Source organism: Prunus avium, chromosome 1, assembly GCF_965620075.1.
Source record: "Prunus avium chromosome 1, drPruAviu1.hap1.1, whole genome shotgun sequence".
In the NCBI taxonomy this organism is placed as follows: Eukaryota; Viridiplantae; Streptophyta; class Magnoliopsida; order Rosales; family Rosaceae; genus Prunus; species Prunus avium.
The window spans coordinates 37,271,314-37,284,375 of NC_142284.1; the positions used below are offsets into that span (position 1 = coordinate 37,271,314).

Sequence of the window (13,062 nt, forward strand, 5' to 3'; positions counted from 1 at the left end):
TAGCTAGTCGCGTAAACTGGACCTTGTTGTGAAGAGCAAGAAAGAAAAAAAAAGTAAATCGTGGCAACAGTCGTCGTTAGTCACTCCAGCCTTTGTCGTCGTGTCATGGCAAGAAATGGCATGGCCCAACCAGCCAATCCTCGCCGCGAAGAACAAAAAAACCAAGTGTGACCTTGGTGTGCACGACAACTCCTCTCCTCGACAAGCAGTATGGTCTTCCAAGATCTCTCTCACAAGCTATAAAGTAGAGGAAAACAAGTTTGCAATTTGAAGATTAGTGAAAAGAAGCCTTGCATTTATAATGGTTGGGCATCCTAGGTCAAGAAGTAATCAAAGGCCTAATCCAATTAGGAGTCCAACTCCAAGAAGAAATTAAAAGCCTCCTCCAATTAGGAGCCCAATTCACAGAAGGAAGCCCAGATGCAGTTGGAAAACCAATCATGAGGTGCCACATGGACAATTGGAATATTCCTTAGTTCAACAGTTGTGTTCCATCTAATTGACCAATTGTTTAGACTTAAAAATAGAGATATCACCATGAATTATGGATTTGATTTTCATTAAATCTCCCTAATTTATCCAATCTATTCATTTAATGGAGAGAATAATTTCCTTCCATATGGGAATTATTCTCTGAAAAACCCTAGAAGGCAAGAGCTTTATAAATACATGGCTACACAACACACATGAGGTAATTTTAAACACACACACAAAAAACCCTAAGATCTCTCTCTCTCTCTCTCTCTCTCTCTCTCTCTCTCTCTCTCTCTCTCTCTCTCTCTCTCTCTCTCTCTCTCTCTCTCTCTCTCTCTCTCTCTCTCTCTCTCTCTCTCTCTCTCTCTCTCTCTCTCTCTCTCTCTCATATGGCTCCGCCACCCAGTTCCCTTTTACTGTAAAGAAAACTCTGATCTTCTCTATTATTTTTGTATCTTCCTCAAGATCATATAACTGACTTAGGCATCGAAGGACCTTTGGCCAACACCCCCCGGGTGTGGTTTATTTACTCCAACTTTTTTCACAGGAATCGAGGAAGAAGAGAGAAAAGGAAGCTTGAAAGGTGAAGAATCTCTTACGAATATGCTCCCATGAGAATTTTGCTAAAACAAACAGTTGTAGGTCCAATTAATAAGAAGAAAAAAAAATAAAAAATATGAAAGGAATAATTATGTGTCAAATAAGTTATCTGATCAATATCTTTTTATTCCATCCAAATATTGGGTTGAATAGAGTCCTGCTTGAGCAAACTAACAAAGGTTTTATCAGATTGAATTTTGTTGAAAATATCTATTTGAGGACTTGTGAATATACAACCCATAATGGAGCACAAAATGGAGGGAAAGTACATTATTACAAGCATTTTGTAGGGACTGACAGAAATTTTAAAAGAATTAAATTACAAAACCTACCCAATTCTTAATTATCAATTTAACACAAAATAGAAAAGAAATGTATAACAAAATTATGCTATGGGAAATTGCTTGACTTCCAAAAACGATTTGGGTCTTCGAAATAAATCTAGATGGTAGAGAAGACTCTGAATGCTACCACCATCTATCAAAATTCACCATGTGACAAATTTCAATCTGCAAATTCGTCAGGTGAATGTGGGAATTTCTTGGCTATATATAAATGTGGATCCAAACAAGAACCATTAAATTCTCTCACGTCCCAACCCTTTCAAGATTTTCAGAGACAGTTTTCATCCTGGGCCTAACCTCAGGATCTGTCTCAGTACATGCAAGCGCTACATGAAAGGCTGCTAGCACCTCTTTCTTGGCATGCACTTCTTGAAGCAACATAGGGTCTACCATATCTGACAAAGGGTTTTCGTCCTCAAACCCTTTCCTCACCCACCTCACCAAGTCTGGGACTTCGACGGAAGTTGATGTGGTCGGAGAGAGCTCGGGGGACTTTCCAGTGAGCAATTCAAGCAACACAACTCCAAACGAATACACGTCCCATTTTTGGGTGGGTTTGTTGCCCGGGACTCGGGCCTCCGGGGCACGGTAGTTGTTTGATCGCTCTGTTGGGACTGATTTTAGGTAAGGCAGAGCTCCACCCATGAAGCCACCTGAGGAGGGGTTGTTGCCTGTGATGGTTATCAGTTTGTTGAGTCCAAAATCGGAAATGTAGGCTTGAGATTCATTGTCAAGAAGAATATTGGAGGGTTTGATGTCTCCGTGCACAAACTTTCTTGGGCTGCATTCGTGGAGGTAGGCCAAGCCCCGGGCTGTTCCCTTGGCGATTTTTAGCCTCGTGGTCCATGAGAGGCATGATGATAACTGGCCATTTCTCCCTGCAAATTGAAGTACAGTTTCCAGTTTCATTAGCTTTCTTATTTAAAAAATTAAAGGAAGAAATTAATTAAAGAAACAGTTAATATTGTAGCCAAAAGTGACATACAAACAAAGTCTATAATATTGTAGCCAAAAGTAAAATATTAAAATGTACAAGAATTGCAATATTAAGCCCATGCCCATGGCCCATGGTAGTTGTAGTGGCTGTGGCTCCATGCCATCAAGGAAACGTAAAATGAAATGCAAAAAGTAGGATGATCATTTCAGGGCAGAAGAAGGACAAAAGAGAACAAAATCCGCCCTTTGGTTGTGAGAAAGGCCACAGAAAATAAGACTCATCGTCAGCATGAGGGAGGGATGATCATCCTGACCTACCATGTTGTGATTGAACCCTAAAAATGTGCAAGCCCCACAACACAGTTTAGTCACTCGTGTCCCATCGCAGCACTGATCCACTGTCCACATGCAAAGTGCTCTACCCGTGGGCCACTCTTCACATACTCTCACGCAACAGGCAAAGACACCTTGTTCCTAACTCAAACAATACAAGCTACAACTCTTACCCAGAATTGAAGAACCAATAAGAGATCATGTCTTTTTTTTAATGAGAAAAAGTTTACGGGGAGGGGAGGCTACCCATCGCTTGGCCAAGGGATACAAAGGTCTCTTTATGGACTTACATAGGGGGTCTTAGTCCCTTTTCGGGTTTTTACAGATTACCCACCAAGGGGGATTATCAGCAGAAGAACTCAAACCTAGGCCTCGATACTGAAAAGAACGATCGTTACGAACTCAACCAACCCTCGTTGGCAGATCATGTCATTTTTCTATTACTTGCAAAGTTGTCAAAGATTTATTAGTTTCAATTTGGTCTAATTTTATGAGCTATCTGGCCCATTAGGAAAAAGAAAATGATGGTTAAAAGAGACCAACAAACAATGATAAGAGTTGTCTCTCCAAACAAACAAAAAAAAAAAAAAAAAAAAAAAACAATGATAAGAGTTGAGAAACATAATACAAGATCATCATTCGTGCACTACGCGGGATAATAATTAGTTCCCGCTGCCCATTAACGATCGATCCAGGCCTAACCAATAACAACTAATTCAAGCTTCTACAATAGCCCAAATCTAGGCATAAATAAACTACCTAATCGTGGCCCAGCTGCATTATATGCGTTCAACAAAAACTATCAGTCAACTAAAAGACTCCAACCAAAACACGACACATCAGATTCTGACTCACAAACGACAAAACCACGTAATTCAATTCACGCAACTGCATACAAACAAAACAAAACAAACAGAGGAAGAAAAGAAAAAACTCACCGCGAAGAGCAGAGGCCAAGTTGCCATGAGAAATGAAATCACTGATCAGAAGCTTCTCATCCGGAGCCCAATAATAAGCTCTCAATTTCACAACATTCGGATGTTTCACTCTCCCAATCGCCTGAACCTCGGCCGCAAACTCCTTGTACCTCTGATCACCGCCCTCACCCAATCTCCTCACAGCCACAGGGATGCCATTGCCGAGCACCACTTTGTACACGATCCCCAACCCGCTCTTGCCCAGCACATAAGCCGAAGCTCTCAGAAGCTCGTCGAGCTCAAACGTGAACCCTTTATCAATGGCCACGAGATCTCCCTCCCCCTTTCCCCTCTCTGCTTTTTCTGGGTCGCCCTGTTCCGAATCCTCGTTCCCAAACCCGCCATTGATGCAAGCGCAAGAACAGAGATGAAGCTTCTCGTTCCCTCCAAATTTACTCTTCCCTGTACAGCTACAGCCGCTCGAATTATCTTTTCTTTTCCAATAGATGTAAACAACGACTAGCCCAATAAACGCCACTCCCGCAGCGTCAGCCACCGATATTAAGATAATCAAACCTGGACTCAAACCCTTTCTCGGACCGTTTTCGGATCCCGGTCCCGAATTCGGATTACCCGGGGAGCTCTGCCCCGGGTTCTTACAAGTTTTCTGAATCGGAAACCCGCATAGCAGAGGATTGTTCAGAAACGCAGTAGGCCCCTGATTCGAAAACGACCCTGTTTGGGGAATTTCCCCGCTCAAGTTATTGTTTCGGAGATCGAAACTCACCGTCACGGGTAAATTGCCGAGAGATTTCGGAATCTTGCCCGATAAGTGATTGTACGAGAGGTTGAGGGTACCGGACAGGGACTTCAACTCGCCGAAATCCTCCGGTACCGATCCGGTGAACTCGTTCGAGGAGAGGTCTAATTGGATTAGATTCTCCATATCGGACCAAATTCCCGCCGGAATATCGCCGCTGAATCTGTTCCTCGCGAGAATCAACCGCTGCAGTTGCTTGCAGTTCTTCAAGTACTCTGCTTGGAGCGAACCGGAGAGAGAGTTGTTGGAGAGGTCGAGGTTCTGGAGGCGGGGGAGGTTGCAGATCGAGGGAGGGAGCGAACCAGAGAGGTTGTTACCGTAGAGGAAGATGCTGTGGAGTGAGGTGGCGTTGAAGAGCTGGGAAGGGATAGAGCCGTGGAAGTTATTGCTGTGGAGGTTGAGCCGCCGGAGATAGACTAGGGTTCCGAGCTCGGACGGAATATACCCGCGGAGATTCTTGCCAGAGAGCGCGATTCCGACAACGCGGGGGTCCGGGAAGCCGGTGACGTTCATGCAGGAAATACCGGTCCAGCGGCAGGGGGTGTCGTCGGTGTCGAGCCAGTCGGAGAAAGCGGAGCCGTCGGATGGCTGTTCGACGGCTGATTTTAGAGAGAGGAGGGAGAGGCCGTCTGGGGTGAGAGAGAGAGTGAAGTCAATGAAGATAGAGATGAGGAGGAAGAAGAAAATGGAAGGTTCCATAATTTGGCAGAGAAAAATAAAAATGGTAGCGAAATTGTAAATCGAAATGTGGGTTCTAATTGAAATGCATGTTGTTGTTGTTGTTGTTGTTGTTGTTATGGAGAGAGAGAGAGAGAGAGAGAGTGGGAGAGAGTAGTTGGAGGTATGGGTGGGCTGGTGCCCGGCGGTATTTATGAGACAGAGACTTGGGATGGAGGAGATTTGATTGGTGAGGTCCACCTCCCGCCAAAAAGAGAGGGAGAGAGAGAGAGGACTGGCTAACAGAATAAGAGGGAGGGAGGCAAGGAGGGAGTAGAAGAAAAGCAAAGGCATTGAGAGTGGTGGCTTTTGCTATGTGTTTTTAAAGCATGAATTGAATATGATGCTGATGTTACATATACTATATGGTCAGGTCCAGTTATAAATAACATTCAATCATTTTCTGGACTCTTTGTTGGTTTTATCTAATTTCTTATCCTAGGTTAACTAATAAACCAGGCCTTGCTTGCAATATTTTTATGTTTAAGAGGAAAATGCTAGGGACGGTAATTCCGCGCCTCCCCGTCGTCGAAGAGTCTAGCAACATTGTGAGAGTCACATTCATCAACGACAGTCACGGTATAAGTGTACCAGATAAGTGTAAGTCACATTATAAAATACATATTCATCATCAATGTGCGACTATCATAACAAAACTCATATGTTTAATTAGCACCGGAATCAGTTGTTTATAATAAGAGAATCATTTGTTTGATAAGATTCTATGAGCATGCACGGGAATTTTTGGAACTTAAACTATCAGAATAAAGAAAATATATGCCCAGACACAGTCACACAGTCTATCTGTTGTGGCTTCATTGGTCCACAGAAACAGCAGCAACGAGCAAAGCGACTACAAATGAATGAAGCCAGTAATGGTCACTGGCAGGAAAAAGAATCTCCAACTAAAAGTCTGACTTATGTTGACCAAAGAAAAAGAGTCTCCAAATAAAATTACTCTAATGCACGGGATGTGACCATAAAACGCAGCCGCATAATTAATCGGAGGCCTTGCGAAATTGCAGGGTTTTTTTCCGAGATATTTTTGGCTAATCATGTAAACTAATTACATAATTGTTAAGTGGAAACTTGCATAATAATGATATCTTATTCTTAATGATGAAAACATGCTTCGAAGCTAATAAAGCAGGGCTAAATTGCTCGAGCTTTGTACTATCTTTTCATTATCCTCCTGTCTTCATTCGAGTAGTTGCCAGATTGGGATCTATCTACACATCATTTTCATTTCGGTGGAACAATGTATTCTACGGATTATTTTGTACTTTATTTTTTTAATGGACAATTAATAATTGTCCCTTAATTTAATGGCTATAAAAAGCAGACTCCCCTCGCTTTCTGTATTTGATTTTTTTATTCTGGGCTTAGAATATATTTGGTAGCAAGCATGTAGTGATGACATCGTGTGACAAAAGACAAACCCATAAATAGGCAAAAATAATAATATTATTATCCAATGCTTTGTACTTAAGGGATGTAATTGATTGGGCTTGAATCAAAAGTTAACTCAACCCCAACCCAATCAGCCTGCCTTTGGTTTGGTTTTGGTTTGGTTTGGTTGTTCAACATGCTCATGAGAAACGTGGGGCCCATTTATCGCAAAATTTGGTTCTCCTCGTTGACACATTTGATTTGAGTGACCTCACTGAGGCATGTTGGGGTGGTAGGTCTGACTCTGATTAAACCTAAAAAGAGTAGAACCAAAAAGTGGTAGAGAAAAGTCCAGTGTTTGCCTTGTATTGTAATCCACAACTTCTAATTTGCATATGTTTCACCTTTCTTAATGATTTGCAGACGTGCCCAGATCGACTACAAGGGCAAAGAAATTATGTTCAATTGTTGAATAAGCCGAGGAAGTTTAAATCAATGAATTTAAAGGAGATTTACTTATTTGAATCATGGTCGCTAAGTTCAAGATAAATAAATAAATAAATATAATGGATTAAAGGTATGAAGGAAAAAAAAAAGAGTTTCAAGGTGAAAACACAAAATTTCTTAATATCTAAATTAAAAAAAAACCTTAATTAGAATCTATTTGAAGCTAAGGCACATAGAGAAAATTGAAAGTAATGATTAAAATTAAACAGGAATATAGAAGCAGTTTGTAGTGTTGAAACTATCACAGGATGTTCCAATAAAAACTTGGTCTCAGTTGAACGGTTAGGTTGCACGCGACGTAGGAAAACCATCCATCAATCTTTTTCGTTCAGGCCCCGTTTGGTTCACGGAATGAATTTGATGGGAAACCATTTCCCATGTCATTTCCCTTCCCATGTTTGGTAATGCCGAGAAAGTGATCCGGAAATACCACTTTATTTCCTTTCCCATGTTTGTTTTAAGTAGGAATGGAAAACAAATTTTGTTTAGTTTCCCAATTGTACCCCTATTAAAATAATTAAAAAAATACCAATAATTGTTGGATAAAAATTGTAATTATGAATTGTTAGTAAGGACAAATTAGTCAAAAAAAAAGTTAGTCTTACTTTCCCATAGGAAGGGAAAGTGAAACCCAAGTAGGAAGGAAGGATTCACTTTCCCTCCTACTTTCCCATGTGCTAGGCAACGCTTTCCCATGCCTGACTTACCAAACATGGGAAAGCAATTGGTTTCCCATCCCCAAAATTCCTTTCCCATGAACCAAACGCCGCCTCAAAGCAATCGCCAGGTCGATACTGCAAGAGTGAGCAGCATTGGGAAGCACAGGTTCCTCAAACCCCATAGTCTTCCAGCCTTCAACAACTGCACTCTGAAAAATGGTGGTGTACTTGGGGTGTTGGTGAAATGCTGTCGGTCTATCAATCAAAGTGACAAGACCAAATCTCTGGTCTTGACAGTATGCAAAGACTTGGTTATCAATCAACTAAAACTGGTATTTCTGGCAAGGGTTTGTGAGGGAGATGTCGAGGGTAAGGTTATAGGAGAGAGTATGGTTGGTTTCGATGTAATTCAACTGGTTAAGATAAGCACTGCTGATACTGAATTCGGGTTTTTTGTATGACCTTGAAATGCTTGTTGTGAGGCAGACGACCAAGGTGCAAATACAAGCAACAAAAAGGAGCAATAGATTGCCTTGACCGCCGATACTCTGAGCTTTTGGTTGCAGACATGGCTAACAAGAAGCAAGCAAGAAATTGAAAGAGAGACTGCCCCACTCCAAAGCCTTATTAAAAGAGAGATTGAAAAATCAAGTACTTTGGGGGAGAGAAGAAAGAAATAGACGTATTGAACAACAAAACAAATAATTTCAATGTCAAGGACTCAAGATGTTGGAGCAGATGGAGATCCACCGCTGATACTGTAAAAGTGAGCAGCATTGGGAGGGTTGGATATTTTTCTTCGGTTCCCCTAGGACTGTTAATGATAGTATTGAACCGGAAAACAGCACTAATCAGTGGTTGCAAAATACAGCACTAAGGAAAGATGCTCTCATGTATGGTATGGGTAAACAATACATGTTTATGGCCCAAAATCCTCCACGAAACTGTTTTAACGTTCAATTGTTAAACAAGTGAGAGGAAGTTTAAATCAACGAAAGAAGCATGCAGCTATGACCAAACTATTTTGATCCAACTATATGGCACAAGATCTATCATCAAAATAGTAACTTATTTCATTTTACCACCCAATGCCCATGTCAACTATAAAAAAAACACTCGCCTTTTCCATTTTCTCCCATTGGATTTAGATTAGTATTATAAAATACGAACATGCCAGGAGTATGAGCATTGTGAAAAAATATAACCCAGTTTGACCAGGGTTTAACTAAAATGGAAGGGCATCACCAACAATCATTAAAATGTAATCCACAATGGAAAGATGATTATCAGAAAGTTGTATGACATCAAACTTAAAATCCCGATTCTAACAACATATCAACCAAACAGGTCATGAAATCCTAGTCTTGTGTCTCCATCTGCCATCAGATACATGAAGGGGGGAACAACACTTCAAACCTGGTCCAGGTTGTGCAAGATTCTTAGGCCGCAGCTACTTCAACCATTTCCTGTTCAACTGCACCTTGGACTACAGGATAGTAGTGATAGTGAAGCTCCCCAACATCGTCGCCAGAAAGCTTCTTCCATCCATTTGGTCCCACGTGATAAACTGATTAAAAACACCAGTTTGAAACCAATATAAGTAAAATGTGTGTTGTGTACTCTGTGTGTGTGTGTGTGTGAGAGAGAGAGAGAGAGAGAGAGAGTTACCGCTCGCAACTCCACCACTGGCTCCATCACGGAATGTTGCATGATATATAGCCCTTCTAGCCAACTCAGCAGCTTCTTCAACAGACATATCGTACCGGTACCTAGCATAAGCAACTACAGTCAGTAGAATGACGATGCACCAAAATATAAAAGTTTGCAGAAAACAAGCAAAACAAGCAATGCATCCATACAAATAAAACTCAAATATACTCAGAAAATTGTAGGGAACCAAAAATCAGAGAAAAACTTTATATATTTGATGCAACAAAGAAAAAGAAGGCCAATTTCTAATCTATTGAGGTAAAACAGAAAGCCATAATTAAAGTCATAATAAGATAACTTTGATGGGTAAAAAGCAGAATAGTTATAAAAACAAAATGTGGTTGTGCTGCAACCACAACATCAGAGCAAGGGGATTCAATCATTTCATAATACAGTTATCCCAGAGATCAATCGAACCTCTAACAGAACCAAAGGAAAAGAATAGCAGGAACATAAGTGAAAGAAATCTTATGTGGACAAAAAATTTCCCATTTTATTAAACTCCCTCACTTATCTTAATCCTTTTAATTGTTTTTTCATTTCCCCTTTTTCTTTTCCAGAGACAAGTTCCCATGACATTCAAAGTTTTGAAACGGGCGTTTTTTACACGTCCACTTGCTTGTAATGCCTTATCTATAACTAAATCTTATGCACTTGTAATTCTTGTGTTCAAGTGTTCAATGCTTAATAAAGGGAAGACACTGCAGAAACAATGGCTCAAAAAATACTGCACCAATAGACAAACAAAAAATTAAAGGAGTGAAAGTACACACCCATTATCGAGAACACCATAAGCATATGGTGAACCAGATCCAACTGAAAACCGCATGCCTTTCAATCTTCCTCCCTCACTGTCCACATAATATAGTCCAGGACCCTGCACCCAGAAACAGATGCAGATCATGTGAGTACAAGTGACTGCACCAAAAAAAAAAAATTCATGTGATAAGATTTGTATTTCATTACCGTTTCATCCCATCCAGCTATCATGGTCCCAACAGAGAGACCCATGCCACGGTAAGAGTACAGAATGTTTGCCAACAGCTTTGATGCCCCTGTAACTGAAATTCTGCGCTTGTTTGCCAATTCATGCAACCGGCACTGAGTTATTTCAAACAATTGATTGTTAGTAATCCATATAAGGAAAGATACAACAAATAATAATCTACTTTAACAGTATACTAAGCCAAAATAAAGAGCATAATAATCATGCCCTTAATAGGTTAACACAAATACGATGCCACTACTATGACTCATGATAAAGTTTCTCGAACATATTGACCTTCCTCGTCCTTGTAAAAACAACATGATAATAAGTATAGAACACCAAAAAAATATATTCACCCCTTCAAAGTTGATCATAGCTGACAATTCTAAAATTGTACACTACAAAATAAGAAACAAAGTACAAGGACTACCTTTATCCCCAGATTTCTATGCCAAAACTGGCAGTCAGCTGCTCCTCCAGCCATTGTACCAAGCATGTAAGGATTGATTTCAATAATTTTCTTCACAGATTGTGAGGCTGCAAAGATTAGCAAGAAGATTGTAAATGTGAACCCACGTTCCATAACCAAAGACAAGGTACATGATTAACATTAGCAAAGACACTCTAAGACACCTAAACTAACATGATAAGAATATGCCAACGCGATGAACAAAGCACTTAATCAAAATCACTCTAAAAAGTGAAGAAGCCACATCTTCATGGAAACTACTAAGTTTAAGCATCACTCTCAATTAACCCAATAAAAAGTTCATGGGACAAAGCATAGCACTATCAAATATTTGCAAACTATTTGAAGTAATAAAATATTACATATATATCCTCCCATGCTAGCTCGAGAATCAGCGGCAACCATGACGCCTTCTTTGAAGATAAAAGCAAGTGTGGTTGTCCCCTTGGCAGGCTTCACCATTTGAATAGCTTCTTTCTGAAAGCCATCAAACTGAAGCAGGAGAAATACTCATAATCAGAAAAATGTTACCACAAATAGTCTATGAGACACAGGAAGAAAGCATAACAAGCACATCACAACTCACATCATTGGTAGTAGGAACCTCGAACGATGGAGCATCTGCAAACCCATCGAGAAACCCACTGCTCGCGCCAACCAGCGGCGCAGATGATTCAAGACCGCTAGTATCAAGCTTCATCTCTCTTAAATTTCTGAGAAGAAAAGCATTGACCAAAAAACAAAATTAAATCATCGACAGCTTTATCAGGGTTCCAGATTGAACCCTAGAAATCGAAAGCTGGTTCAAAATGTTCAATTTCATGAACTCTGTAATGAAAATAGACAAAATTGGAACAAACTAGAGCTTGTGAAAATACCTGGACGACTGATAATCACGCAAAGGAAGAGGAGGTCGAAGAACGGTGACGAAGATCGAGCAGAGAAAATTAATGGAAGGAATGCTTATTTAGACAGAGTGGGTTTCTTGTGCTCGAGGAAAGTGTTAATAGTGATGGCTAGGAGGCTGCTTTGTCGACTTTGATTTTATTTTTGGGCCGAGATGGTAGGCCCAAGTTGGTCTGAAAACTGAAAATAAATTGGGCCTTTGTATTTGGTAAAGAAAATAAATTGCGCATAATTGATATATTTAAAAAAGAAAAAGCAAAATAAATACGATAGTTTGCTGGCTATGGGGTTCGAACCCATGCGCACTTATGTGCAGAAGATCTTAAGTCTTCCCCCTTAACCTCTCGGGCAAACCAGCAGATGGTGAGATATTGTAAACTTCACATATTTATACGTACAAATCAATAACATATTTTGTTTTACTTTTATTTTTTGGGGGGTATCCAATTAGTGTAGCCCTCATGGACTCTTTTAATTGTTAGAAGTAGATTTCATGGAGAGAACGTGGACAATATCGATCGACACTTTGAATATCACATGCAATCTATGACCCACAAATACAACCATATATATAGAGAGGGAGGTTTAGTTGAGAGATTCCTCAAATAAATATTTGAGGGACACTCTTGTAGGGCTCACTCCGTATTGTATTTCACGAATCCAAACTATCTATTTTGTAGATACTTATTCAAAGATTATCTCTACAAAAAATTACTTGAATCCGATATCATTTGACCACTCAATTGAATTATTGAAATTTTAATATTTTCTTGAAGCACTGTGTTCATTGATTTTGTAGAACAATTGGATATTGAAACGGTTTCCAATTTGTCTAATTTTTTGCAAGAATGATCCATGAATGTAAACTTTAAAAATAGATTATTTGGATTGTTGAAAAAAAATTCATAGGGATCCCCCAATATATATATGAAAGTTGGTTCCCTATATATGTAATCTAATTGATACAACCAAAATTATTAAAACAGAATTAGCTAGAACAGCTTTATGCAGTAAAATTACTTCCATACAATTAATTGTTTGATGAAGTAGCTCAAAACTTATAGTATATATGGGAAGCCACAATATATCTAACAATATAGGCGGCTGTGGGATTTTAAGGGCCGTTTGGCAAAATAGTAATGGGACCTCTGAAATCTAAGTCTTCAACAAAAACCTCAATTTGTCTCGGCGATATCAAAATGGACAGACCAAATTATTGCCTTTTAAGGCAGGCAGCAATAATTAGGGCAAAAATGAAAGTTCACACATGTACAGACGCCTAGCATCAACTAG

At 39.8% G+C, this 13,062-nt stretch overlaps 2 protein-coding genes and 1 non-coding gene across 3 annotated transcripts; all 3 read right to left on the bottom strand.

The window, feature by feature from the left end:
* Positions 1-1,303: 1,303 nt before the first annotated feature.
* LOC110769729 (Leucine-rich repeat protein kinase family protein) lies at positions 1,304-5,474 on the bottom strand. The gene is made up of 2 exons (XM_021973761.2): positions 3,626-5,474; positions 1,304-2,296 (listed from the first exon to the last, which is right to left on the bottom strand). Exons 1-2 carry the CDS (start codon positions 5,433-5,435, stop codon positions 1,662-1,664), a joined length of 2,445 nt encoding a protein of 814 aa, XP_021829453.2. The 5' UTR covers positions 5,436-5,474; the 3' UTR covers positions 1,304-1,661.
* A 3,410-nt stretch (positions 5,475-8,884) lies between these two features.
* Positions 8,885-11,893, bottom strand: LOC110769703 (proteasome subunit beta type-5). The gene is made up of 8 exons (XM_021973738.2): positions 11,742-11,893; positions 11,450-11,576; positions 11,226-11,355; positions 10,825-10,931; positions 10,373-10,507; positions 10,180-10,283; positions 9,365-9,465; positions 8,885-9,263 (listed from the first exon to the last, which is right to left on the bottom strand). The coding sequence occupies exons 2-8, from the start codon at positions 11,561-11,563 to the stop codon at positions 9,136-9,138; spliced, it is 819 nt and encodes a 272-aa protein (XP_021829430.1). The 5' UTR covers positions 11,564-11,576; positions 11,742-11,893; the 3' UTR covers positions 8,885-9,135.
* Positions 11,894-12,044: 151 nt separating this feature from the next.
* TRNAL-UAA (transfer RNA leucine (anticodon UAA)) lies at positions 12,045-12,127 on the bottom strand. Its single transcript has one exon. It is a non-coding gene; the product is annotated as a tRNA-Leu (tRNA).
* Positions 12,128-13,062: the final 935 nt, after the last annotated feature.

Bases quoted from the DNA above. Each gene is read 5' to 3' on its own strand.
- LOC110769729 (XM_021973761.2), bottom strand. From the start codon at position 5,435: ATGCCTTTGCTTTTCTTCTACTCCCTCCTTGCCTCCCTCCCTCTTATT. The intron at 2,297-3,625 runs GTGAGTTTTTTC...TTCAATTTGCAG, and splicing joins CTTGGCCTCTGCTCTTCGCG to GGAGAAATGGCCAGTTATCA.
- LOC110769703 (XM_021973738.2), bottom strand. From the start codon at position 11,563: ATGAAGCTTGATACTAGCGGTCTTGAATCATCTGCGCCGCTGGTTGGC. The intron at 10,932-11,225 runs GTAATATTTTAT...TAATCTTTGCAG, and splicing joins TAGCATGGGAGGATATATAT to CCTCACAATCTGTGAAGAAA. The intron at 9,264-9,364 runs GTAACTCTCTCT...GTTTTTAATCAG, and splicing joins CAGTGGTGGAGTTGCGAGCG to TTTATCACGTGGGACCAAAT.